The sequence below is a fragment of the Moschus berezovskii genome, chromosome 8, assembly GCF_049115385.1.
Source record: "Moschus berezovskii isolate FMDL1 chromosome 8, NW_MosBer_1.0, whole genome shotgun sequence".
In the NCBI taxonomy this organism is placed as follows: Eukaryota; Metazoa; Chordata; class Mammalia; order Artiodactyla; family Moschidae; genus Moschus; species Moschus berezovskii.
In genome coordinates, this window is record NC_142467.1 from 93,540,706 (window position 1) to 93,568,413 (window position 27,708).

The following is a 27,708-nucleotide window of genomic DNA, read 5'->3' on the forward strand; positions in this document are numbered from 1 at the left end:
CCCCCGCCCCTTGCTGCAGGCTGGTCCCCATGCAGGCCCTGCCCTGGCCAGAGACCCCTTGGGAGGGCTTGTCCTGCACCACCACCAGGCCAGAGGCTGTAGAAAGAGACGTTTAATACTTTTAAAAAAACATCAGGATTACATTTGGATCTTCCCCAGGCTATGACATCTGTGCCTCCTCCAAATGCTGGTTAATCAGGGGGCCTCAGGGACGAGAAGGGGGGCCTGGTGTCCTTGGGGGCTTTATCAGTCACCAGAGGAGAGGAATGTGAGGCAGGCCCAGGGTCCCCTGCTGGCCTGGGCACCTGCCTACCTTGGTGCGGAGGAGATGCCTGAGCCACTGTCCAGAGAGGGTGTGGTGGCTGGCTTGGGACAGGGAGTTGCCTGGGACTCCCCAGGGGTCCCAGCAGCCAGGGCTCAGGAACATTCACTTGTCAAAGCCTTTGTGCTTGACCTTCCACATAGTGGAGGCTGGGCTCCCATGGTCCCGTGTATGTCTGAATATGTGTGTGTCTGTGTACACGCACTGTATGTGTTTGCTGGTCATGGCAGCTTGTGCCAGAAAGATGCTCCCTGTGCTTGGCTGGAGATGGGGTGGTGGGCATGAATGTGTGGGATTCAGTGCCCTGCAGGAGGGAGATGGCCTGTCCTTGGAGGCCCTGGCCTCTGAGACCCCCAGCCTCGTCTCTTCGTGAGCCCCCAGTTAGAGGGAAGGGGCAAGGCCCTTCCAGGAAGGTGGCATCTGTAGGCATTCATGGGCCCAGGGGACTCTGGTGGGGGATTTAAAAGCAGGGTGGTGAGTCTCAGCCAGGGGGTCTTGCCTAGACCACCCCATTGCACCAACATTCAGTCCCATCCTTTTAAGGGCAAGTCTCCGGGTTGCGAGGGATGGAGTGGGAGAGGACGTGTGTACACATGTGAATGCTGGATGGAGACAGGAGAGGATGTGAGTGCGCATGTATGTGAGTGTGCGCACGTGTGTGTGGATGGAGGTGGGAAAGAACACATGTTTGAATCTGTGTGTGTGGGAAAGAGGTGGGGGGAGAGGAGGAGGTCCACCTGGAGTCACCCATCCCTGGAGAGGGGTAGGGGTTAGTGTTTCTGAGAGCACCTTAGTCTGAGCCCCCCGGGGCGAGCGGGTGGGCTGGGGCAGAGTCTAGAGCAGCAGGATGGGGAACGCTGCCCAGCCCCAAGATGGCCACGCGGAGTGGGCAAGGGAGCCCCTTGGCGGTGAGTGCTAGTGTAAATGGGGACCCTGCTGCCCCCGGACCGGCAGGAAGTGGGCCACCCTGCCGGCCACAAGCACTGCCCTGGTCATGTGGAATGCAGAGATCTGGACGGAGGGGTGGTCACTGGGGCAGCGGCACCAGCACCTCCACGTAGCTGAGGGGGAAGAAGCCTGACTGGCCGTCCAGCATGCCCTCGTACCAGTTCTCATCGATCTGGTTGGTCAGTGTGATGATGTCGCCCTCGTGGAAGCCCAGCTCCCCATCATTCTCAGGCTCGAAGTCGTATAGGGCCTTGCAGCTCGGCTGGTCCAGCGGGGCTGGGGGTGGGGGATGGTCCAGGCTATCACTGCCCCAGGCAGTACGCAGGGTGATGCCGCCTCCCCTCCTGCCCAGCTGCCTGGTCCTGCCCACCACAGCTCCCACGGCTGCCCAGAGGAGTAGGCAACGAGGGGAGAAAGGCTCTGGGAGGAACTGGTGATGCCTGGTGGCATCAGGGTGTCAGTGAACAGAAGCACATAGCACTTGGGGCACCACTTCTACTGGAGGAGGCAGGGGAGAAGGACCCTAAACCCCAGGTAGGAGCCCAGGGCAGGGCCTGGGCCCATGTGGGACACTCACGCATGCTCCTGCTGGGGGTCCGGATGGGCTTGTCAGAAGATCGGAAGGATGACGAAGCTGTTTGCAAACAAAGCACAAGGTGGGCCGAAGATGCTGGGGTGGCCTGGCGCCGTCCCAGGGTTGGGGGGGCTCTCACAGGGGACTGGCCCTGTGGCTGGGGGCTACCCCAATAGGGGCCTGGGGCAGAGCAGAAGCCTCTTCCTCCTTACCTGTGATCTTGGGGGCCGCGGCACAGGGGAAGCCCCCGTTGGACTGCTCAGGCTCTCCAATGTCCAGGAGCTCCCGCGGCTTGGGCTTATACTCCCGTTTGGGGCGTGAGGAGGCTTCCCGCATCCTGGAGGGGAGGGAGTGCGTGTCAAGGTCAGCTGCCACCCTGGGACTCAGGGTGCGTGTGTGAGGAGATAACATGCACAGGAACACTGGTGGGGGTCCCCTGGTGTGCCTCCAAGGCTGCCCACAGGCTGGGTCCCACTGAACCCAGAAGCCACCTTGGTGATGGCTGCCCGGGTGCTGCTGCCCCACAGACACCATCCCCGCATCAGGGAACCACCCCCACCAGGACTTCCCTCCTCAAGGTCCTGGGTGCCTCCTGATTATGAGATGGCCCTCAGGAGACAGGGAAGGAGAAGAATGGCCTTCCAGGGGCAGTCGAGCAAACCCTCTCCCCAAAGGACATCCCAAGCCTCTCCTCTGGGACCAGTGGGAGTGTGATGAGGTCTTGCTGTCTCCTGGGATCCCCACCCCATGCAGTCTGGAGGTTCTTTCTAAAAAGGACGTAACCCCCCCGAACCCCTGCTGCTGCTCACAGCAGAGTGGGGTTCCCCAGGGCAGGTCATCCCCCAGGTCCTAAAGGGCTGGCCCAGGTGGCCCCAGCCCCAGGCCATTGGGCCTCCTAGCCGGCAGAGTGGGCCGCTGTTCACAGGGAGAAGCCAGGGGCCAGACTCACCTTCGTTTGAGCTTGTCGGCCAACTCATCTAGGATCTGCACGGCCTGCCGGTGGTAGTCCAGCTGGGCGTCCACCAGGGCAGAGAGCTGGCTCACCTGCTCGATCTGCAAGGGACCAGCCAGGGCTGCAGTACGGCCCTCCTGACCCCCATCTCCAGCTGCCTCCTGGAGGAAGCCTTCACAGATTGTTCCAGACACGGCCCATCCCTGCCTGTCTGCCTGACCCTTGAGCTGCAGCTGGAGGAGGGTGACGGGCCTGAGGAGACTGCCGAAGCCTCAGGCGGCCAGTCGCCCCCTTGGGTCCTCCTGTACCCACTTTCTTTCCTTCACATCCCGAACAGGCACTAAGCCCACCCACTGGCCCTGAGAAGCTGGCACCACCGTTGGGCTCATTTTCTGGGCTCCCCCAGGGTCCGTGAGGAGGGGTGCACAGCCCACGTACGCACATCAGTCTCCAGGAGGTGGTGCATACTGGTCTCCGCCACCTCCTTGGACTCCTCGAACTTCTCCATGGCCTGGCGCAGCTCCTCGTCGGGGATCTTGCCCTGCCGCTTCTTCTTGTAGTCGAAGTCCAGGCGGCGGCCCTCTAGCTTCTTGAGGTGGTGCTGCGGGCCAGGACGGGAGTCATGTCTCGTGCCCGGGGCTTCAGGAGGGCCACCCCGCAGCACCTCCTGCTGGGAATCTGGCCCAGGCGGGGCTGGGCGGGGGCATACCTGGATCTCCTTCAGGTCCTTGTCGCACAGGTTCTGCAGAGGGTCGATGAAGTTCTGCTTGACCTCAATGTCCAGGGAGTCCTTCACCTCAGCCAGGCGCTTCATGGACTCCCCGGCATCCAGCAAGGCGTCGCCTGCGGAGAGCGTGGGGTTGGGGAGGAAGCTGTCACAGGAGGCCTTGGCCTGCGTGGCAAAGACGTCACCCCCACAGCTAAGAACCTGGATGCCATAACTGAGAACAAGGGACCCTGGAGTTTGACCCAGAGCCATAGGGGCTGGTGTGACAGCTATTCATGAGCCACCCTGTCAGCTCTTTGAAGGCAGCCAGGAAACAGGAGCTGACAGACACAGCTCTCCTGTGGCCATGACGCTGTAGACAGTGCTCACGGGAGATGGAGGGAGCTTCCAAAGAAGCCTCGACTGCTCTTCCATGGAGCCAGCCAGCCCTGGAGAAGCTCCAGAGACTGCCCCATGTTCTCAGGCCCCCTCCACCCAGTATCCCCCACCCCATCCAGGCCCCCCGACCTCGGCCTCACCGAAGTTGGACTCGCCGCCCAGCTCCTTCCCATGGCGGATCATGCACTCGCCCAGCAGGCCCTCCGACTGTGGGTAGCCAGGGTTCTTCACCTGCCCTCGGATCTTGGACACTGTGTTGAGCATCGTCAACTTGGCCCGAGAGGCTAGGAGAGGACGGGCCAGGTGGGCATGGATGTGGTCTTGAGGAGCCACCAGGCCTGTGCTTGGCCAGTACCACCGGCTGCCCCTCTCTGCCCATTCACTTCTGAAGTGCTCCCCCAGCCCAGGGAACCAGAACCTCCCAGACTTCTCCTCTCCTGGGAGCACTGACAGTGGGCAGGAGCCGGGGAGAAGCGGGGTATGCTCCTCGAGACCCCAGAGAAGCAGGGTAGACAGGTCTAGGTGTGGACGGGTACAGGCACCCCAACACAGACCTTTTCCAGGGTTTGGGGTGGGGGGACAGGCATGCTTGTACCCCCAGCAGCTCGTCAGTCGTCCCTGGCACAGGCCTCAGGTGGAGGCAGCTGCTGTTGCTGCCTGTCCGGCACCCATATTCACCTTTCACCACAGAACCCAGTAGTCCCTGCCTCCCTCTTGGTCCCGAGACCCCACTGCATGCTCCAGAGGCAGGTACACAGCTGCAGCCTGCCAGCCAACTTGCACTAGTCCAGCGAGTTGACTGGGAGAAAAACATGCTCTTTTCTGCTGGGACCACTAGCTGTAAGGGTAATTTAAGGCTAGGATCAGGAGAAACGGGAGCTGACAGATAAAGCAGTAGGAAACTCGAGACCCTGAGGACATCCTTTGAATGACTGGATCCAGCCATGCTTGAAACCACCCACCCCTGGGTGTTTCAGTTCTTTGGACTCATGCCTTTCTTCTTCATGCTCCAGTAACCAGAGGACTCCTGACTGCCAAAGACCTGAGGAGTTGGGGTGCAGACTACTCGCAGCTGATAGGTGCCCCTACCTGGGTTGGGCTGCAGGTACTCAATGGTTCTGGCCAACACTTCTGTCACAGCCTTGCTGGTGACATCCACCTTCTGTAAAGAGAGTCCAGGTGTGGAGTTTCAAAACCATCAGGGTGCCTGAGGCCAAACCAGGAGCCCCTGGACAGCCCTCAAGCTGTCCAGTCCCCTGCCTGCCTCAGCGTCCACATGGGAAACCCTGCTGCTTCAGGATCTCTCTCCCTCCTTGCTGGTGGTCGCACTGTGTCCCCACCACTACCTGCCCAGAGCTGGGGGAGGCCTGCAACCCACCCAGACCCTCCCCATGAGCCTTGCAAACCCACAGTGCTCAGGGTCAGGCTCTGTCGGGGTTGGTACTGCCAGGCATCAGACAGGTGCGTTCTCCCCTTACCTTCTCCATCTCTTTGAAGTCATCGTCAAGCTTGGTCCCTTCCGCCCCTCCAACCTTCTCACTGACCAGCTGGGGGACAAAAGGAGTGAAAAGAGTGTGAGCCAAGGAGGAGGAAAGCGAGGGCTCAGAACGGCCATGATGGCTTCCCAGGGATGCTGGACATGGCGGCCAATGACGGGGAGGGATCTAAAAGAGGTCCTTGCTCCAATCCCCCATACTCCCGCAAACCCAGGGCCTGGAGCTTGTCCTGGGGGGGAACCCTCTCTGGTCAAGCCGACGCGGTCAGGCTGAGAGTGTCCCCCACCCCTGCAGGGTTGTGCAGACTGTCTGGGTCCCCCTTATAGGCTGTGGTGCCCATGCCTGGACAGTGGTGCTGTGGTTCAGCTCCAGGTGAGGTGCCAAGGCTCACGGAACTGTGACCTCCCTCTCCCACTGAACTGCCATTCAGGAAAGGAATATTGCAGACCACTGCTCTGCATCTCCCCTGCCCCCACCCACCCCCGCCCTGGGGCCAGTAATGAGCAGGTCCCAAGGCTGAATGACGAGCACCAAGCAGAAGGGAAGACCTGTCCTGCATGGGCCAACTGTCACGGGGCCGGAAGTCACTTCTGGTATGGGCATACACACATGCACGCAATTTCCTAATGGCTGGCAGCAGTCTGCCCACCCCTTGGGACAGCTCCAGGGACTCCTGAGGGCAGGAGCCAGCACTATTCAATGACTGACCCACTGCCTTTGGCCTGTGTGGTCTTGGGCTATTAACTTCACTGGGCCTCAGTTCTTGCCTCTGTAAAATGGGGTGACAGCTGTGTACTCACGGGGCTACTGTGTGCAAGCATGTGCTTGGGGGGACTCCCATGATGCCCACACTGCCCATCCCAATGCCCCACTATTTCCCCTGAGCATCTTGTCTCTCCATGATGAGGCAGAGCTGCAGGGCAGGCTCAGCCTTAGGCCTTTATCCCTGCCCTGCCCACCCAGGGTCTGGGGGTGTTGCTCGGGTAGCTACACATCCCAGCCAGTCAGGGTTCTCATGGCAGGTGCACCCTAGAGTCCAGGAGGGCATGGGGCACAGGCAGGAGGCAGGCCTGGCTCAGGGACCTCCTCTGACAGGCAGGGGCTGTGTGCCTGATTCTGACTTTATAAGGGAAGCCCTGTGTCTCTCCTATAAGTGTTTCTGGGGCGTCCCACTTTGTTTCACGGGACGGTTTCACTTTTGATAATGGCAAAACAGGACGTTCTCAAATTCAGTGGTTGCCAAAGGGAAATGAGTGAGATGTCTGATGTGGGACGAGACACTTCTGGTGAACCGGGAGGGCCGCTGAAGCGCCAGGGCTCAAAACCACACCTTCCGGGCCGAGGGCCTGCTTGGTGCAGGGGGCCTGGGCGCCTGCGGGGACCACGTCCTTCCTCTGAGGGGAAAGGGCACGGGCAGACCCCATGGCCTCTTCCAGGCCCCCTGGGAGTGGCAGAGCCTCCTACAATTACCACGTGGGCCCTTCTCATTCTGGCCCCTGGAGGCCCTGCTGGAAACATCTGGGTCCCCACCAGTCTCTTTGTCCCCCCCACCCCCCATGAGGGAGTGCTAAGCTCCAGTCCCTCGGGCTGGCTGGCCTCAAGTCCCTTCTCTCCAAGGCTCACAGTCTGGAACTGATACAAATGGATGAGAGGATGACAAGAGGCCAGGGGCAAGAGAGGGAACGGGCAAGCCACAGACCAACCACAGTGAGAGCATCAGGGGAGCGGGGCGCTGAGGGCAGGGTCCCTGAGGAGGCGCAGACAGCACTCCAGAGGAGCGGCAGGGGGCCCCCAGATCTGCAGGCAGGACCCTGACGCTCAGTCCTGCTCAGGGACCCTGCACACTCCCTCTGAGACGCAACGAGGGCAGCAGCGCCACCATGGAGGTAACACTTTCACCCGCAGCTTCGGCCTCCCACACTCCCCACAACCTGACAATGTCCCCAGCCTGTGGGAGAGGGGCCCGGCAGGTAACGGGCTGTGCCTACTCTCCTCTCTGTCTGTATCCACTGAGACCCCCACCCCACCCACCGTCTCGGTGCAGAGGGACTCACCCCACTAGCTGAGACTTGCATAGCTGTGCACCACCCGGGGCGGGGGACGGCTGAGCAGGTGGGTGACTGCTACCCACTCTCCTGCAGGGCCGTGACGGCAGTGGTGTGGAAACCATGGCCTCCTGGGCCTGCGCAGCCAGGTGGGAGCCTGAGTGACTGGCAGTGGGCCCACACTGGCTGCCACCATGACACCCACGCTGGTGCATCCCAGGGGAATCATGGGGCCAGGCCTGGCGGCAGCTTTTGGAGATGAACTTGCTGCTGCCTGTCGGACAGGCCTCTCGGATTGCAGCCTGGATTCACTTTTGCCCTGGGAGGTGCTCAGGGACTGTGTGTTCCATGAAGGTCCAGAACAGGGTCTTTTCTGTTAGAACAGGAAGGAGCCTGGGCAGCTGCCTGGTAAAAAGGTTCATGAGTGGTTCTGAGGCCAGCCAGCAGGTGTGACTGCTGAGGGAGGGCTGCTCTGTGGCCCTGTGAGCCCAGGCCTTGAGTCTGTCTGGCCCCGTGACAACGGCTCTAAGGGGCACTGCTGACCTGTGCACCCCCACCCAGGCACGCACACCGCTGACCCCATGGGGGCTCCCCTCTGTGGCTGGCTCCTCCAGTGCTGCCTCTCTGGGGAGACTGAACAAGCCAACCCCCGCCACGTGTTTGGTCTGACCTGTTTTGTTGATGTTGTTCAGCTGCTCAGTCATGTCCAACTCTTTGTGACCCCATGGCCTACAGCCCTCCAGGCTCCTCTTACCCATGGGATTCTCCAAGGAAGAATACTGGAGTGGGTTACCATTTCCTTCTTCTGGGGATCTTCCCAACCCAGGGATGGAACACACGTCTCCTGCATTGGCAGGACTCTTTACTGTCTGAGCCACCAGGGAAGCCCAGCCTGTATTATGGCTCCAATATCCTCTGGGAAGAGCGTGCCCTGTCCTCAATTCAGGCTGCAGGCACCTCCAGGGCGGGTTGGGGGCCACAGCTGTGGTGTGAACTGAGGGGCACCTGGAGCTGTGGAAAGGTTACTGCCACTGAGGGGGTGGAAAGACCCCCAACCTGTTCGTTCCCTGAGAGCTGACCCACTCGGGCTGTTCTGCCAGGACAGCCTGGGTTCAGCTGGCACGTGGACCTGAATGGTGGGATTTAGATGACATGCTCAAGAGTGGCTGCAACAGGCAAAGGGTGGCCCAGTTCAGGCTCCCATGCTGAGGAGCAGCAGAGCTGTGTGGTCTGAGGACAACAGTCCCAGGCACTTGGGGAGGGAGTGAGTCTGGAAGAGAGGTGGGTCCTTGCTGCTGAGCACCTGTACGACCTCCACCCATGACAGTGGCCCCGTGGGCACTGATACCAAAGACCAATTGGAGGAGGGGGCTGTTCTCTCAAAAGACAAGTGTTCTTTAGCATTCTAGGTCTTTGGTCACACTTGGAGAGGAGCTAGGAATCTGACACACGGACGAGAAACAGAGAACGCACATTGGAAAAACCCACAAACACAGGATGCCATGTGCCAAGAGCCGACAGAGCCATTGCTCCAGGAGCTGAGTGGAGAACAAGAAGGCAGGAGAACCTTCTGTCCCGGAAGGGGGGCTTGGGGATGGATGGCAGAAGCTCGGATCCTGCCGAGTGGGACACGCCAAGGGGAGGCCTTGTAGTTGAATCATCTTGGCGGGGAATCTTGATCAATACAACATGGAAAATAACCAGCTGATCTATCTGCAGGCTTGGTGACCTGGGTAGCCGATCCACTTTGATGAATTAAAAGTTTAAAAAAAGCAGCGAGAGGAGGCTGACCCAGAGGAGCGGGAAGTGGGGAGAGAAGCAGGGCTGCTCAGGGCCTGCGGTCCAGGATGGATGCTCTGCATATCTGGCTCCGCATTTTCATGCCTTGCGAGCCAATGCGCTGGTCTGGGGGGCCACCACCTCTAGAGTTAACAGTGGAGGTCCCCGTTCTATCCCAGCCCCGCTCCTGCCCTCCACCCAGCTAGCTTTTCCCTGCCTGCCAGTGCCTGCTGGCGAAGCCCCCACTTCTGTCCTCAGAGGGAGAGCCAAGCCCAGTGTCAGGCTAGGGGCCGGGGGCAGCCTCTTGGGCCCTGGCCGGAGAGCTGGAACAAAAGGAATGGGACAGGCGATGAGGGTGAAAGGGCCTTGGGATCCAGCTTCCCCGCCCCATCCCCTGGGTCTGGGCCCGGGAACATCCCGTAGCTGGCACCGGGACCCAAGACTCTCAGGCATGAGCACTCCTGGCTCCAGTCTGCGACCACCACAGGGAGGAGCCCACCACCCTGGGAGAGACTGTGCTGGCTCTAAGGAACACCCCTCTGGTGAGGGAGAGAAGGCAGGGGAGGCTAGGTGAGTCGCAGTGCCCAGTGCGGTCTGGGCTGGAGCTCACAGCACAGGATATCCCCCACTCAGAGATGGCCAGCCCGATGATCCTTGGCAGGGCTGAGAGATGCCTGAACGGGGAGGCCGGCATGGGGACGGGATGGAAGCAACATGGGGATAGACACAATCGCCTCCGCATACCTTCCAACTGCGGTCCCCTCCCTGCTGGCCTCCTAACATCTGGGAGCCGCTCGCCAAACACCTCAGAACAGCCCCTTCTAGTTTCCTTTATGGCCTCTGTCTCGTGACTTGGAGAGCCCATGAGGCGGACAAAGCCAGGCTGGCCTGCTGCCCAGTCGACACACAAAGCCACTGGCCTTCTCGAGTCTTATTTCTACTTGGGCCCTGGGTCCCTGACTAGGGGTGCTGGCAAGGACTCAGAGGGTGAGCTCAGGTAACTGACGCCTTTCTTACGGAGGTGAGCTGAGGGTGCTTCTGAGGAGGTGATGTACCATGCAACACTGCCCCAAAGCCTCCTGTTGGTCCCTGCCTGCAAACCTCCAGTGGCTCTGGGTTGGGATGATCTCCAGAGCATGGGGCCCCATGAGCTGCTTGAGTATGAAATGCCTACCAACAGGGGTGGCGCTTGGATTCTAGGCAGTCTGGCTCCCATGTGGCTCTGAGAGTACAGGCCACGAGGTGTGGGGCTGGCCACAAAAGGCACCCCAAAAGGCAAAGGACAGGTGCCACTGAAGAGAAGACCACAGAAACACCATTCACACCCACAAGAGGCTTCACGTGGGAGGGTAGTGATCAACACCTCAGCCTAGGAGACAGGCAGCAGAAGCCTGAGTACTCTGGCAGCAAGAGAGCCTCCTCTGTCCCAGGCCTCAAGCGCATACTTGTGAGCTGACAGTGCAGAAGTCACACCCCTCTGTGAAGCCCCACAGAGGGAGGTGTCCTGTCAAGTCACAACTTCCTTCAGCAGACTGAGAATTAAGGTCAAGCCTCTGGGCATGCACTTCCTCTCCCCCTAGGAATCAAAGCTAAACAGTTTGTGATGGCAGCTCTGTGAACAGGAGCAGAGAAAACCCTCCAATGAGTACCATGACCACTGGATCTAGCCCCAAGGGGTAGACACAGACCCCCAGACATGGCTCCCCACAGTGTGTCAGGGTGCACGTGGAGCTTGAGCTGTTACTCTCAGCAGAGGGGGTAGCACCTTGGGCCTGGGGCTGACACTGAGATGCAGGCTCAGGAGCAGTACCCCTGGGGTCCCCAAGACTGCAGGGACAAGCCTGCTGCAGGGTCCCTCGCCTGGGGGCCTTGTCAGATCAGCTTCCCGCAGTCTGAAGCCCCCTGGCATCTCTGCCCTATGGTGCTCCCTCCTGCCTCCCTGCACACTCTCCTCTCAGGGCTGGCTTGGTGGGCAGGGAGCTGCATGCCATGTGAGTCCCAGCGGCTGCTCCCCTGCCGGGCACAGGCTGCTGAGATGAGGGGGAGACCGCTGCATGAGAAAACCCCGCTCAAAGTCACGTCTGGCTTAACTCAGAGTCTGATCTTGACGTGGCAGGGCACAGGAGCAAAGCAGGAACCAGCGGTTGGAAAGAATGAACCGGAGGTGGCAGCAGTGATGGGAGGGGACAGTTGCTCAGGGACTGTCCAGGCTGTGAGGAGCTGGAGGACGAGGTCCCAAGACAGAACAGAGTGCAGTCCAACTTCTGCTGCTGCAGGCTTTGGGGGGCCCAGCACCCAAAGCCACCCCCCCATCATGGCAGACACCCAGAGCTGCTCCTCCACCCCCAGGCTGACGACCAAGTCCCTAGACCCCCCAGAGCGATCACACTGCTGTCCTCAGGGGCCTCAGACTGGCTTTACATGCCCTGGATCCACCACGAGGCCCCTGTGGACCCCGGAACCCTCTCCTCCCGCCTGACTCAGGCCTGACTCAGTGAGGAGAGGCTGCCCTGGCTCAGCCTTTCCTCACTCCTCCCAGGGACTCAGCCTCACAGGGCCCCCCACCTTGGCCTTGCCAGGCTTCCTGCCCACGGCAGCTCCCAAGGCTGGGAGGATGCAGGTGGTTGTGACCCCAACTGGCTGGCAGGCTTTCCCCTCACAGCCCATTGGCCTGAAGCCACAGGCCCGAGTGCCCTCTGTGGAGGGGCAGGGGCCTGGGGTCAGGACTCCACAGCACTGAATCCCGCCTCCTCTGGGGACACTCCCCCGCACCCCGAGCACTGACTCCAGCGATGGTTGGTCCTGGGATTGCTGTTAAGGCACCAAGTTCCTCTAGGAGAAAGCAGAAGCACTGGACAAGAACCATTCCCGCTCCCACTTGTGATTAACCAGGTCCCAGCGCATTCGCGGAATCGGGGAGGAAGCAGCCCCCTTGGGCACTGGGACAGCTGTGGGGCAGCTTCCAGGTGAAGCACTTCAGGCTTGTTTTGGGGTGGGGGGGAGGCTGGACTGCTGGAGGGGAGGTGGGTCACATTAGGTGTGCATCTTTTAATGTGTCCACAAAACACAGCAGAGATGCCTAGTTCCTGGGACCTGCGATCTAGCTGGCCCTTCGGTCAACCTTGAGGATCCCAGAAGAAGGGGTGGAGCCACAGAGACCTCCAGCACTCACTGGCCCAGCTGCAGCCACCGGGGAGTCATCTCCACCTCAAGTTAATAAATGGAAAGACTGACAATCCAGGAGGTGACGCACCTTGCCCAGGGCCAGGCAGTGTGGTGTGCACGCACATGTGCGTGTGTGTGAGAGACGGAGCCAGACAGCAGGGGTGACTGGGCCACCTTGCACTGGAGGCTGCCCTGCATCTCCCTGAAGTTGCTTCCTCACTTCAGAGACTGGCTGGGATGTCAGGGTGCCGGGGACACAAGATCCGACTACAATCCCCACCCCTCCCACCTGGCTGGGGAAGCATCCTGGTGAGTATGAGGCCATATCCGGGCCCCTGGGAGCAGGTGGTCAAGAGGACCACAGCTCTTCCTGGACACTTATGGAAACACACTGGGGATGGCCAACCAGGATGATACCCGATCCGTGGTGAGTGCACCGTCTGGAGGCAGAAGGCCCGTGTTGAGGGGACCTGGCAGCCCTGCCCCGCACCTCCTGGAACTCTAGTCTCTCACACTGCACCCACCACTCCAAGGTGGCCTCAGCCCACAGCCCCAGGGACATTACAGAGCTCTCTATGAATACCAAAGGCACATTGGACTGTGAGCTGTTCATGGAGGGGGGACACCAGTCACACGCAGGACCCCTGACCAGGGCATGATGCCACCTACATGGGGGGATCAGATGGGCCTGCCCCCACCCTCACTGAACGACCCTGCCCCAAATGCTATTGGGGGAGGTGACGGACCAAAGCCACAGGGCCCGGCTGAGATATCTGGGGAGCAGAGAAGGGTAGGGGCTCAGGATTCTGTCTCCTTGGGAGAAGGGGAGAGGTGGGCCTGATCCAAATTGGCACCCCAGGCTGTGCCAAGGGTTTTTACCCCACAATTGCCTGTGATCGAGGCTCATCTCTCAGGAATGAATTCCACCTGGAACTCTTGCCAGTGCTGAAAAGCCCAGATATAAATTGGCCTTGTGCATTTTCATTTCTCATCTCAGGGATGAGGCAGGAAGGCTGTGTGTCACACAGCGGGAAAATCAATTTCAGATGAAAACTTATAAAAAGAAACACCCAACCCACAAACAAATGAGGTCATAAATCCCCCGAGTCCTGTGAGCGAGGCCACACCCGCCCTGCACTGCTGCCCCTGAGCCGGGGTGCACCGTGGGGGAGCTGCCGCCTGCAGACCCACCAGGGGGTGTCCAGGCACACAGCAAACTTCTGTCCAGCGTGTTTCAGTAAACAAGGTGTTTCGCAAACTCATCTTTTTGTCAATGGCAGAGCTGACGCAGGAGCAACCCTTCAGGAAAGAGACAGGAAACAGGGCTTGGAAATCCTGTGAGGCGCACGCACAGCTGTTCGGCCTCTGAAGGCACTGGAGTAAATCCTGCATCCAACGTCATCGCCACAGCCGACCACAAAAGAGGCTGTGCACACAAGAGCACACGTCTCGAGGAGCGCCACGTGCACCCCAATGAAGACAAGCTCTGGTGACGGAAGCCCAGGGCCCTGCCTCCCGGAACGCTGTCTCCCCATCTCTAACCACTTCCATTCTGAAAGGCCTATCTAATGTAACGCTACCTCTTCCAGGAAGCCCCCCTGATTCTCCATCACCCACCTCCGAAGGATCCAGGTAGGAGGAAACTGACCACTGGCTACCCTCTCCCATTACCAGTCCTGGCACCTCCTCTCTGAAGACCAACCCCACACTGGACCAGGCTCTGTTCCAAAGGTATTCACTCACCCCGCGTCAGAGTCTCTGCTGTGCTGTTCCTTCTGCTCCAAAACTTCCCAGGTGGATCCTGTCCATCTGGTCCTCCTTAAGAGTTCCTTCCTCAGAGGGGCTGTCCCTGACCCACCTATCACTCTCATTCTCTCAAGTCCCCTGGGCTCTGAGTGAGTGACCCTGGCACTTCTATACTGTCCATGCTCGGAACCGTGTCCAAGACTAGAAGTGCTTCCTTGATACTTACTGACCATGGGAGGAAGGAAGGCCCTCACAGGGGTCTGACCTCGTGGCACCACTCCACATGGCTAAGCACCGGGGCTTGAGGACTTGGGAGATGACCAGATGACAGCATCCCGAACCCCCGTACCTCCCACTTTCCTTTGTGTTGCTTATGGGAAGTTCAAGTTAGGCGGAACTCTGCCTGGGGAGACTGCCTGTCTACATCCCCACTCTCCACGCGAGGTCTGCCCACAGCTGGCCCCCTCACCAGAGAGCAAAGGGAAAGTCTGAGCAAGATGGGCCCAGGCTGGGGACTCCTTGGTGGCTCAGTGGTAAAGAATCCACCTGCCAATGCAGGAGACATGGGTTCGATCCCTGGTCCGGGAAGATTCCACATGCCGCAGAGCAACCGAACCCGTGCACCACGACCACGGAGCCTGTGCCCTAGAGCCTGGGAGCTGCAGCTGCTGAGCCCAAGTGCCGGAGAGCTGTGCTCGCAGGAGAAGCCGCCACAGTGAGAAGCCCTCCCAGCACGACTAGAGCGCGGCCCCCGCTCACCCCAACCAGAGAAAGCCTGCGCAGCAACAGAGACCCAGCACAGCCAAAAGTAAAACAAAATGCTGGGCCCAGGCTGACTTGGATCCAGGGCACTCTGGTCCCGAAGTGGGGTGGTCTCCTAATGACAGAAGCCCCCGTGAAAGGGGTACACCTGCAGTTTGGGAGGACAGGACATGAAAAAGGCAGGCTGACAGGCAAACAGGCTTGAAGGCCAAAGGGAAACAGCCCCCAAACTGGTCAGGCTGTGGCCGGAGAGGCCACCCGGGTTCACGGATCATCGAGGGTAGGCTCAAGGGGAGGACAGAAGCTCTGAGTGGGTGCTGAGGCATGCACCCTTATCTGGCACACTAGCTGGGCGGTGACAGCAGGTGACTCAAGGCCACTGAGACCAGTTTCTTCAGGTGTGGCTACCAGAAGCAACGACTGGGTGGGTCACAATCCCAGGACAGCACATGGCAAGCCAGGGCGGCTGACCAGTCCCTCCTGGGCCACGAGTCAGATGCCAGCACCCTGTCACCCTGCATGGCTGCTCCTCTCTCTGTCCCCCACCCTATTTGTCCAGACGTACCTTCCCTTCTGACCTGCAAAGTCAGTCCTGAAAACCTGGATCAGGAAGGAAGGAATCTTGGCACAAGATGAGGAGACCAAGAGGGGCTGCCAGGGCCAGGTGGGCCCCAGACCCTGCTGCTCCTGTCCCCTGGGCGCCATCCCCTTTGGTGGCAGCACTGGGGAGGGAGCTCCCCCTTCTCAGGAGGCACAGCAGGACTGGCCCACACACTCCCTGACGTTACTGTCTGTGCCCCAGTGGTGGGTGGGCACCCCACCCTAGGCCACAGAGGAAGGCAGTTTTCAGGGCCCATCTCCTCTGTCACCTTTATTCCAGCCAACAGCACCCGGGATAGCCTCCCCTCCCCACCTACACACGCCCTGTCCCCAGTCGCTAACTTCCTACCAGCTGCCCGATGTTGACAGGGCGAGTAGCGCCCAGCAGGCGATGGGAGATCAGTATTTGCTGAGATAACAGACCCCCGCCCTCAGGATCTCTGGGGAGAACACCCCCAACCAGGTGTGTCAGCAACAAGTCAAAACAAGGGTGTAACCGTGAGCTCCCAGGGCAGGGCTGAGACACAGGGAGCAGCGGGGGTGTGAATCGCAGACAGCCTTGCGTCTTAAGAACATCAACTCCTCTGAGCCTCAGTTTCCTCGACTGTAAAATGGGGAGCTGAGGACGACATGCTGTGGGGTCTGGCTAGGAACATGCTTCAAGAACCACAAGCTGCTCTGCAAAGACGAGTCTGCTGTTCCCCATGTGATGCAAAGCCCAGGGAAAGAACAAGGCCAGGAGGGCAGGGAGCTGGAGGCAGGTCCCCACACAGGCACGGCTCAGGCAGGACGTGCAGGGCTACTGGACGACTGGGATGTCGAGATGCCCGTGTCTCTGGAGTGAAGGCCCTCTGCACACACCAGGACACGTGTGAACTCTGCGTGAACTGTGTCGCCAGCAGGCTGAGGTCCCAGCTGTCCCTGTTTACCCAAAGCCCCCAGACACCACAGCCCACACTCCAGAGGGCTCACGGTACCACATGTACTGCTGATGGGCGGCCGTGACACACATTCTAGAGCTCTACTTCGAAGCAAAGCAACAGGGTCTTCTGCTGGCCAACCCCTCAACACCCTGCGGGGCTTCCTGCCCTGACTCCCAAGATGTCCCACCACCCCACCATGGCACATCAAGAGCTTCAGCAGCTGCAGCTCCCATGTCTTTCAAGATGATGCCAGTACACACCCCAAGAAGCCATGCTTACACTCTGTGTAGGAGACCATGCCCTCCTAAACTGGGGTGTCTTGACACATTTGCCAAGATGGCTGGGCAATGCCTTTATAGTTTGACTTTCGCAGGAGAAAAGCTGCCCTTCCCTGGTCCCCAGATCTTCCTCCTCTGTTGTCACCTTGAGACACATGTCTGGTGTTGCCACTTCCTGAGCTAGGAGCAGGAAGAATATTCCAATCCCTCGTCACCTGATGACGATGGTCTAGGGGCTGGGGCCTCTTCCCCTCCCCCTCATACCGGGATAGCCTCTGCTCCCCTGGCAGGGCTGAGCCCATAGACAGGCAGTGTCTGGGCTCCTGGACCACCGCAGGGCAGCCAGTGACCCGGAGGCCCCAGTGCCCAGGGCCTCCCAGGGAAACCTGCATGCTGCTCTCCCTTTTTCTTCCTGTGTCCACATTCAAGGCCAAGGCCTGGGTCATCTCCTCGTGAGTCACTCTTGGTTTCTCCGTACTGGGCATGTGTGTCACAGGACCCTGCGTCACCACATCTGCCCTAGTTCAGTTGCTAAGTCGCCGTGCGTGTCTGGGACACCCTCCTGCCCTACTCTGACTCTGTGTCATGCCAACTGAAGACGTGGTGGTTTTTTTCCAGGTTGGGCCTGCTTAAAATCTACATGGGCACGTTAAAAGAGCAGCAGTCTAGGACTTGCCTGGTGGTCCAGTGGCTAAGACTCCGTGCTCCCAATGCAGGGAACCTGGGTTTGATCCCTGGTCAGGGAGCTAGATCCCAGCTGCAGCAACTAAAAGATTCTGCATGCCACAACTAAGACCCCTTGCAGTCAAATAAATAGATAAATAAAATTAAAAACAAAACAAAAACACAGCAGGAGTCTAGAGGAACTCTCGGACCCCACCTGGGGCACACCCACGTGACTGCTCACAGCCATGCTGAGAGCAGAAGCACAGCAATGGCCTCAGTGCCCGCTGCCAGGGGAGGGACACATTGTGGTCAACACATAAAGGACCACAGGGAGCTGTGGAAGTGAACTTGAGTCACAGGCTTCGGGTGGACGAAGGGCACCAGCAGTGTGAACGGAAAGAGCAGGACGATAAAGCTGCCCTGGACACTGTGTTCAGGCGGTGTGAACTTGCAAAACAAAGCTGTGGACTTTTTAGTGGTGAGTTCATGTATGGTGACGTATCAGGGAGGGCCTCTGACACTTAACTACGCTGCGCGTGTCTACTCAAGCTCTCCTGGGTGCCTGGCTATCGGCAGGTCACTCTTTACCTCTCGCTCGACATCCAAGACAGTTCAGCACCAGCTCAAGTGCCTGGAAAGGGACGTGCCCTTTATGGTGCACCAGCGCTGCCTAGCGTGGGGGAGTAGCTGAGCACATACTGCCTGGACAGCAGTCAGCTCCCCTCTAGGCAAGGCTGGGAGCTCAGCGGCCTCCTGGACTCAGACCAGGCAGAAAGCCCTCCACCCTAGTCCCCTGGAACAACATCCTTGCGTCCTGGGTCCCCGACGTACCCCGTCTCCACAACTTCCCATGGAGGGCTCCCAAACCCACAGTGCCTCCTACCTACCACCGGCCAAGGCCAAGGGCACAAGGTGTTCTGGGGTGAAGTGGACAGAGCACTTGGCCGCCCTTGAGGCAACTGGCAGGAAAGGCATGGTGATGAGGAAGCCACAGAGGTATGAAGTAAATGCATCAAGGCTGGGGGAGAAGGAGGAACCTCAGAGAAGTCTCTGGGGCATCACCCACACCGAGCCGTAGCAGGACAATGGGTGGGGAGCTGCAGTTGCTCCAAGGCTCCTCGAGGCTGAGATGCTGACTGTGTGGGACAGCAAGACTTCCCCAGCTTGGAGGAAATGTCCCAGGAGAGGACATAAAAGTAAATCTGAGGTTAGGGGTAGGGGACACAGAAATCCCTAACCAGCAGTTAGGGGTAGGGGACACAGAAATCCTTGACCCCATTCCCTCGGCTGGCCTCTTCTGGACAAAGGGTGGCCTTCACAGGCCAGGGCTGCCCACCGGACTTCAGACAATTAAGGCTGTGATGACCTGAGGCCATCACGTTGATGGACACCCGCTGGGGTCAACCAAGGGGCCTCAGAGTAGGGAGGCAGGTGGCAGGGGACGGGGAGGGAGTGGCACCTGAAAGTGAGAGAGTTCCTGGTTTCCTTCCCTAAGCCTCTGCTAACTCTTGGGGCCGAGACCCAAAATGACCAGAGAAAAACCATCAGTCAACTGCTCCCGCTTCAGAGAACGTGGGACTGGCTTGAGCTGCGCTGGCCAGCGTGGTGTCGGGGGACTAAGCACACAGTCTGAACAGGGACACAGACTGTCAGGCCTCCTCCTCCCCTGATGCTTGGGAAATCCACCCTCATCCCAGAACTCTCTCTTCTGAGACTTAATTCAAGCCTGCAGGAGTTCCTGGTTCCACGTGAAGACTGTAAGGGGCAGGGGAGGGGTGCCAAGAGAAGAGAGAACACAAGGGACAAGTGAGAAAGTTAGTCCTGCCACGATCCCCTGCCAGTAGCCTTCGTTTTGGCTAGGAGAAACTTCCTGGTGGACACTTGTTTTTTAAAATAAATTATTTTTAGGCTTTTTTTTTTTTTTGGCTGTGCCACATGCCATGTGGGATCTCAGTTCCCCAACTAGGGATCGAACCCGTGCCCATTGCAGTGGAAGCGCAGTCTTAACCACTGGAGTGCCAGGCAAAGTCCCGGTGGGGAACCTGTGGTTTCACAATTCTTTTCACAAGAGAGAGCAGACCCCAGCTTCAGAGGTCAGGAATCCAGGAAGAACTGATTACAGTGCTTTGTTTCTGCTGTATATGGTGATCCTGTTACTATGATTTATTACAAGAAATAACATCAAGATCCCTTTTAAAAACAAACTTAAAAAATGAGTCTATTTGAAGGTCAAATTAACGAATTAATTTAGGCCCCAGGCTAAGAGGTTGGTGCTCAGTATTTACTGCAGGCTCAGATGCAGATAGATACAGCAGGCTCCCAGGTCCTCGGGGCAAGGACAGGGAAGGTCAGGGCTGGGCCTCAGGTGCACTGGGCCTAGGAGCCTGTTGCATTGCTTGTACCAGCCAGCAGGTTTGGGACCACCATCTAGAGGGCGATGGGTATGTTGTGACTGGAGATGAAGATCTGGAGGGGTGAGGGGCGCCAGGGAGGGAACTCAGGTCCAGGAAGGAGAAGGCCCAGAGGCAGGGTAGCAAGTCCACAGAGGGTACCAAAGGAGCCAAGCAGAGGACAGGGAGAAAGCTGGCTGCCTGTTGGAGGAAACAGGAGAAGAGGCAGAAGGCGGCCAAGGGTGGAAGCCACACAGGGGCTGCACATAGGACCCGGTCAAGTCCAAGAGCTCAGAGGTCCAGGAGCCTAGAGAGCGGGCTTCTGAGGCCAGAGTGGTTGGGCCCAGGGATCTCCTTTCCCCAGGAAGCTGGGCACCTCCTGTTAAGTTTGGATCTGGCTGTGGGCTTGGAACAACAGAGACTGCCTATGACAAAGTCAAATGCAGGTTCCTCTGGGCCTGGAGCCTTCAAAGCAAATTCCAAGCAAAGGGGAACCTCTGAGCAACCTCTGAGCTCTGATGACTTATTTTTTAAACCAGTCGAACCTGTTCCTGACTGAGGGCTCACTGGCCACCCTGCCTCACACAGGTACCATCATGGCACCGGACTGCCCGACACCTGCTCTGGGGAGGTGTCCACCGTTCCTGACAATTTGGTCAGTGAGCCATGGCCTGTGGGGACCTGGGCCTTTCACCAGCCACCAGGCAGCCCCCTCCCTCAGGAGCTCACACCCAATAAGAGGAAAGCGTACTGGGTGTGAGGATGAGCTCAATGTGCAGCACGGGGCAAGAGACCCCTGGGCCAGAGGCTGGGAGGGAGGAGAAGTACTTCCGGAGAGTGGACCCGAGAGGTGGCAGGATGAAGGCAGACACGCAGGGTCTGAGGGCAAACAGGAAGTGGACAGGAGAGCCGGACAAGGGTGGGGAAGGAGGGACGCTACAAGGCCAAGCAGACCTGCTGGACTGGAGTGTGCTGTCCATGCTCGCGGGAGGGTGGGGAAGGTGCTGAATGACAGCTGGAGCTGACAAGGCACCCCAGGTGACCAGGGATGCTCCCCTCAGCAGTCCCCAGCTCTGCCTTCTCTCTCATGCCCAGATGGACACCCCACTTTTGCACTCTCACAACCCACAATTTGGGGCAAATGTCCCTTGGCCCACCTGATATTCACTGAGTTCCTCAATGGCCCCTGGAGGGGCTGTCTCACACCCGGGACAGGGCACAGTGCCTCTGGACGACTGTAATACCCAGGTGTGGAAGTCTGAGCCGCCGGGCAGCAGCTCTTCCCAGGGAGGCAGCAACTGATGCTGAGTCAGGTCCTTTGGAGGAAATCGCACGTCTGTTTTCCTGCTGTGGCTGGGAGTCTCCGCGTGACGCCCCCTCAGGCCCAGTCAGCAGGTTTTTCTAGGAGCTGAGTGGAAAAGGAAGATGAGGCCATCCTCTGGGAGCCTGGGGGACCGCTCAACAGGAAATGAGCAGAATGTACCCAAAGTGCAGCGCTCAGGAGAAGTGGCTGTAGATTCAGCCCTGGGGAGGGAGGGGGCAGGGAGAGCAGAGGGGGCATGGGCAGGAGGAAGAGGGGGATGAGAAAGGAGCGGGGCAGGGAGCAGTGAGCAAGCAGCTGCTGCTAGTCTGACACATTCCTCCACCCGGCTTTCCAGGGACGGCTTGGGAAAACGGCCAGAAAGATCACCCGTAATGTTTCCCAGGGGAAGGGTCTGGGCAGGGCTGGCGGGTAAAGATGCCTCCACAGGCCTGCGAGCTCCCAAACCCTCCTGTGGCTGGGAGGCTCCTGCATCAAACCCTCCTTAAACCTCAGAAACCTCCCCCTGCCCCTCCCCCGACCTCAGAAACCAGAAACAGAAGACAATTGGGCTTTCCTCCCCCACTCCCCTGGCCAGTGGCCTGACGCCTCTGAAACCCTATGGAGGAAGCTGGCCTGTGCACCCCAAATGAAAAATTAACTTTCCCTAGATCGGGTCAGTCTCAAGATACTGGCAACAAAGAGGAGAGGGCGGAGATGAGGCCAGGGCAGCACTAACTGCGGCCCCTGACCCAGGGTCAAAGGCCACGGGACATGCAGGCCAGAAGCAAATGGCGGGCCCAAAGGGCCCAGTCGCGGCCTATCAGTTTGTCCTCTGAGGGGTGACACAGAGGGCTGCACAGAGGGGCACTGGGAGGGCCGGCGGAGCACTCAGGGCCCTGAAGGATGCTGGCTCTGGAAGGACGCTGGGTGGACCACACTGTTTTCTGGGTTCAGTTGCTAAGTCTGCGACAGTTCTGGGGTCTCAAAACTGTGATAGCCTCCAATTCCTGAAGCTGAGCAGGGAGATACTGAGAAACCTCTCACCTCACAGGCTGTTATTAAGTGGCACACGGAGTATAATTAAGTATCCTACAGCCTGACCTCAAAACACACCCAGATAGGCAGGTCGATCAGCTCCCACTGAGTTCTGTGATAAACTGGACTTTACTACACCCAGGATCCTGAGTCACAGTGAACTTCAGGGGAGTTACAGGCAGTGCATTCAGAACATGATGAGCCCCTGGTCCTGGCATGTTAATAACGAAGAGTTGCAGGATGCTGCCTGATTCTGGGGTACCTCCCTGATGGTGAACAGTGGTTCCTGCCCAGGAGGTCAGGTTAACCTGGTTTTATGGACAGGCCTGGGAAGTGGTGGAGATGAGAGGCCCCTGCCTCCTTCGGCGAAGGGCAGTTTTGGATTGCTTCTGAAGCTCCACAGCCCAGCCTACGACACAGGGCTAGTCACTGCACCCAGCTAGCTTGTGAGGCAGGATGGGATCATCTCCGCCCGGGGTCCTGCAGGGACACTTCGAGGTCAAGGGTCTTCCTACGGATGAGTCAGCAAAATGGTTTCCTGTAAGAGTGGACTTAACCCAGTTCCCGCCACACGTGGACAAGGCCATGGCCAAAAGTCTGCTGCCCCGAGGCAGAAGGTTTTCCGGGGGTGAGTGCCTGCAGCTGCTGGGCTCAAGGTCCTGGGCCAGAGACCACTCCCGCCCCCACCCCTAGACTTTGCCTGACACCTGTCGCTCCCAGACTCTATACTTTGATTCGTGCTGACACTTAAGTGGTTATAAGTTCCAGATTTTTGTGTCCTAAGATCACCCATGTCTGTTACTCAGCAAGCCAAGTACTTTGCTGGGAAATCAAGAGTGTGATTCCACAAAATGAAGTTTAAAAAATAGGTTGGAGCAGGCAGTATCTGGGAGACCCCTGACATTTCCCCAACTACTGCTTACTCCTACAAGTTGGGGTCTGGGTCCCCTAGTCCTTCCCCCACCCCCACGCCTCTTCCAGGAAGCTCAATCTTTCCTCCTAGACACCAACGCGGGGCCTAGAGAGAATCGAACAAACTTCAAAGTTACGGGATACGGTGGTCATGAGTTCCCCTCCTAGCTTGGATGGAACCAATCTTTTAGTTCAAACTCTCTCCCTCCTTTCAGGCAAAGAAAAAAAAAATCAGGCCAACATTCCAGGCAGCTGCCAGATCTACCCCTAGTTACACTCTCAGATCTCCACACAGCGTAGCCACAAGAATGATCAGGAAACCAGTTAGCAGCTTAGGTGGAAATTAATGTCACCCACACACACCACAATGACAAGTGAGCTTCTGAGACTGGAGCTCGCTAGTGGGTTCCTCGACCCACCTCTATTCCCCAGAAAGACTCATAAAGGCATCTCCCCCCAGTTTAGATGTGCATAAAGACCAGACAATATTGACTGGCATTATTACACGGGGAGGCGGGAGAGGACCACACCATGGGCCCGGGACAGATGCCTACTTCTTTTTCTGTTTACTCTGTGGATTCCTCAGTGTTCTCCAGCTCAGCCTGTCAGTGACCAGAAGTAAAAACTCACAAACTTCCCACTCAAGCTCAGATTGATTCTGTTTAAGACCTGAAAGCTTTCACCTGAGAGGAACTGGCGCGGAACTGGCCAGTCTCGTGCCAGCTACTGGAAGCTGGTTTGTCACTGATGTCATCGATGAGGCAGACCTGCCGGAAACCAAGCTTCTCTACTCCCGGCTCCCTGTCATGCGTCCACCTTTCTCAATTTAGAGACAACGCTGTTACAAGCCTTTGAAATCAAGAACCTGTTTCAGAGCAGGGTTTCTCAACGTTGGCGCTTCTGTCATTCGGGCAAGATAACTCTTGGTGGTAGAGAAGGCTGTTCTGTGTGTTACAGGGTGTTCAGCAACCATCCCTGGTCGCTACCTACTCAGTGCCACTAGCGTCTGCTCCCCAAGGCCTGACAAAGCCTCTGATGCCGCCAAATGTCCCTGGGGTGCTGCACGGAGAGGAAAGGGGAGAGGGAAGGGTTAGTCACCCCGAAGAGAAGAGGTGCCGATGCAAGCTTGCCAGATGCCAACAGATACTCCGGGGTTCTCCTGAGGACTTGGGCAGGGGAGATGTGGTGTCCGGGTGCTGAGTTTCACATACGTGTCCATCCACGTATATCTGGTTATCCCTTGATTCGAGAATTAGAAAAAGCAGGCAGTTGCCACAAGAATGCCCAGGAGGGATTTCTGTTGTTGTTGTTTGGTTTGGGTAAAATTATCCTCACTTTTCTCAAACTGTAAAACAGGGTTTCCCAACCTCAGCACTGCCAACATCTGGGGCCCAGTACACTGTAATACAATTACCTCCAAGTTTTGACAGCCAAACATGCCTCCAGATATTGCCAATGTCCTCCAGAGAGTGGAATTGGCCCTCGCTGAGAACCGCTGTCCTACTGGAAGACAGATGCCTCCCAATCCTTTGGAGTAGAAAGGGGAGTATGCTGACCCCTGGGCCAGATAAAGTGAGAGTGAGACAGAGACTGACTGGTTTAAAACACGTTCACCTGGTGAACCCTCAATATATATTAAGACTTAACAGGAATGTTACCTGGCCCAGACGATCCTAGCCTGAGGACACAGAAAGAGGATGAAGGAGGTATTCCTAAAATCAAGACAAGAAATACACAGAGAGGTGCACACGTCCAGATCCACAGTGGAGGTCTATGGAAACTATTGCAGAGGGAATGGAACACAGCCAGGGTGATTCTTGAGAGCACAACTCAACACAGACTTGGTCACGAGGCCAAGACGGCGGCTCTCAGAGGAGGATGTGGCCATAGCGGCGATTCTTTGGGATTGGGTCCCAGAATGTTGAGATAATAAACTGATCCAAACCACCAGCTTATGCTGCACTGAGCTTTCCAGGTTTCTAAGCGTTCCCCCTAAGGGCTACATTCAGGTCTGAATGTAGGCCATTCTTCCTTCCCTGAGAGGAAAGACTCAGGTGGATACCCTGAGAGGCCCAGCTAGTTCCTCCAGCACAGCGGGTCTGCTGGGGGCAGGACGGGCTACCAGCACGGGCCCTCATGCCTGAGGGTGGGGAGGGGAGGGCTTCCAGAGACCCATCCACAGGAAGGAACAAGGTGGCCCAGGAGTTCTTCCAAGACCTGTAGTTCTTATAGCAGGGGCTACGTCAGGGTCAAGATGGTGAGCAGCACTGCAAGGTGCTCTGGTCAAGTGTGCGGCGGGGTGGGTCGGAGGGGGAGGTAGAGGCTTGCTGGGCCAGGTCACTCATTCCATCCTGCTGGGGCACAGAGCTGTACTCTCAGCAACAACCCTAGAGTCCATCTAGATTAAGTTTCTCTTCCTCCAGTGTTTAGCCTGGAGTCGAGAGACAGACCCCAAATATCTTTAGCCCTGTCTAGGATCATTACTTTTCCCAAGGGGCCAAAGGTCCCGGCTGTGGATCACTGGAGACACACTTCTTTTCCCTCCCACTGGACCTCTCCAAGTCATGTGTTAAAGTCTGGCTTGCCAGCGCTGCCTAAAGGATTCCTATGACCATTGCTCGTTCCTTCCTGGAGTCTATCCACACAAACTCCAAACCTAAGATTCTTATGGGATGGAGAAATCTGGGAACTTTTTGGATCTGAGCCTATAAGCTTAATTTTGCATTTGCCTAGTTTTCTGAACAGTGGATCCACTCAGCTTTCACCAGATTTGTGAACAACGGGGCCTGGAATTTCCAAAACGCCTATCCTATTCTGTCCATCACAAGCAGAACACTTAAACATTCTTGGATTCCATGTTTCACTTCTGGGAACTTAACCTGTAAAGCCAATCCTACCTGTGAGCAGAGATACTCACTGGCTATTCATGACAGTACTGTTCGTGGCAAAAAACTACTTGAAACAATTCAAACATCCATCAATAGACAACTAGTTAAAAAAAGTCGTGGTAGCCTTCATGGAACAGGATATCACGTACCTGTTAAAAAGATCCAGGAGGAGGGAGAGGAAAAGCAAAGAAGGAAAATGAAATACATGACATCTTAGCTCTTCAAAAGAACAAAACAAAACAACAGAATTGAGCTGCTGCTGCTGCTGCTGCTGCTGCTGCTAAGTCACTTCAGTCGTGTCCAACTCTGTGTGACCCCACAGACAGAAGCCCACCAGGCTCCCCCTTCCCTGGGATTCTCCAGGCAAGAACACCGGAGTGGGTTGCCATGAGCAGTAGGCTGTAAAGCTGTGGCTCAAGGGGGACGGGGGGAAAGAAGAGGGGGTTCCCCTAAAGACATTTGGCAGCATGGGGAGACATCAGTGGTTGTCACAACTGGGGGAGCTCCTAAATCGACTGGGAGGGGGCCAGGGGTGCTGCTCAATGCCCCACAGTGCCAAGGATGGCTACCAGGACAGAGAAAGACCCGAGGTGGAGAATTCTGACTCTAGCGTGATCTCCGAGACACACTTAACGAAAACCAGCAAGTACATGGCTCTATGTAGACCATGCTACCACTACGTGGGGTTTTTAAAGAAGAGGTGTACACTTCTCTTTGGCAACTGGTGACAGTCTTGTTTCTGGGGAGAGGGACTGGATGTCTGAGGAACTGAAGTGGGAAATTGACTTTTCACTCAACCCTTTCAATTTTGCACCCAGCCCACTGAGAAGGCTGTTTGTCATCTTTGGGAAAAAAAAGAATTGCTCTAGACATAAAATTTCCCTGCCCCTGGGCTCTCTGTGTCGACAGCCTCCGGACGGCTTCTTCCTCTTCTCTCTCTCCGCTCCCCTCCTGACCTTTTAGAGGGAAGGACAGGAGGCGAGGGATCCACGTCGGCGAACAACCTCTGGGTGCATCTCTGCTCCTCTCCACCGTCTGCCCACCCTCCTCGAGGAGACTGGAGCCCACATGGTGGACAGAGCCTGGGCGCCCTCGCACGCAGACCCTGTCCCTCCTAGGCTCTACCCACCTTGGGAGGGACGCGTGCCAAGATCACCCCCTCACTACCTCCGGTTCCCTCCCGAGTCAGGGCCAGGCCTGGCATAGCCGGGCCCCCCTCCGAGCAGTCTGAGCCCGGGGCTCGCCGCACACCACCCCACCCCGCCCCGCCTCGGCCTCCGCTCACCTGGCTCGCCTTGTAGAACTGCTTCTTCAGCCCCGCCACCGACATGCTGCCTCCCGCCGTCGGGCCTGCCGCCTGGACCCAGCAAACCGGAGGGACCGCGCAAGCGGCAGGTTTCCGGGCGCCACCAACCCCCAGCGCGCCTCAGCGGGCTCCTACGGCACCGCCTCCACCGCCCTCAAGCCAGCTCCGCCCGCCCCGGGGCCGCCTCAGACCCTCGCGAGCCCGCGCTGCCAGGATATTACATGGCAACCGCACACTTCCGGTGCCGGCCCCCGCGCGCGCACGCGCGCCCTGGGCCCCGTCTGCTCACACGCGCCCCCTGCCGGCTGGGGAGTGCACGCACATCCCGCCTGCTAACCGAGAGGCCGCCTCGGCCTATGAGTGGACCGGAGCGAGCCTAGAGGGGCTGTGGCGGGTGCAGCGACCCCTGGAGTCCCGGAGGTGGCCCTGACATCTCAGGAAAAGCGCTTACACCTTTCTGCAGAGGCTGGGGAGACCAAGGGGCAGGTAGAACTCCAGAGGCTGAGTTTACAA

At 58.0% G+C, this 27,708-nt stretch overlaps 1 protein-coding gene across 1 annotated transcript; it reads right to left on the reverse strand.

Annotated features, from left to right (window-relative positions):
• Positions 1-97: 97 nt before the first annotated feature.
• On the reverse strand, positions 98-27,445 carry SH3GL1 (SH3 domain containing GRB2 like 1, endophilin A2). The gene is made up of 10 exons (XM_055428643.2): positions 27,175-27,445; positions 5,380-5,448; positions 4,991-5,063; positions 4,042-4,185; positions 3,506-3,639; positions 3,239-3,397; positions 2,794-2,897; positions 2,057-2,181; positions 1,848-1,904; positions 98-1,546 (listed from the first exon to the last, which is right to left on the reverse strand). Exons 1-10 carry the CDS (start codon positions 27,217-27,219, stop codon positions 1,350-1,352), a joined length of 1,107 nt encoding a protein of 368 aa, XP_055284618.1. The 5' UTR covers positions 27,220-27,445; the 3' UTR covers positions 98-1,349.
• Positions 27,446-27,708: the final 263 nt, after the last annotated feature.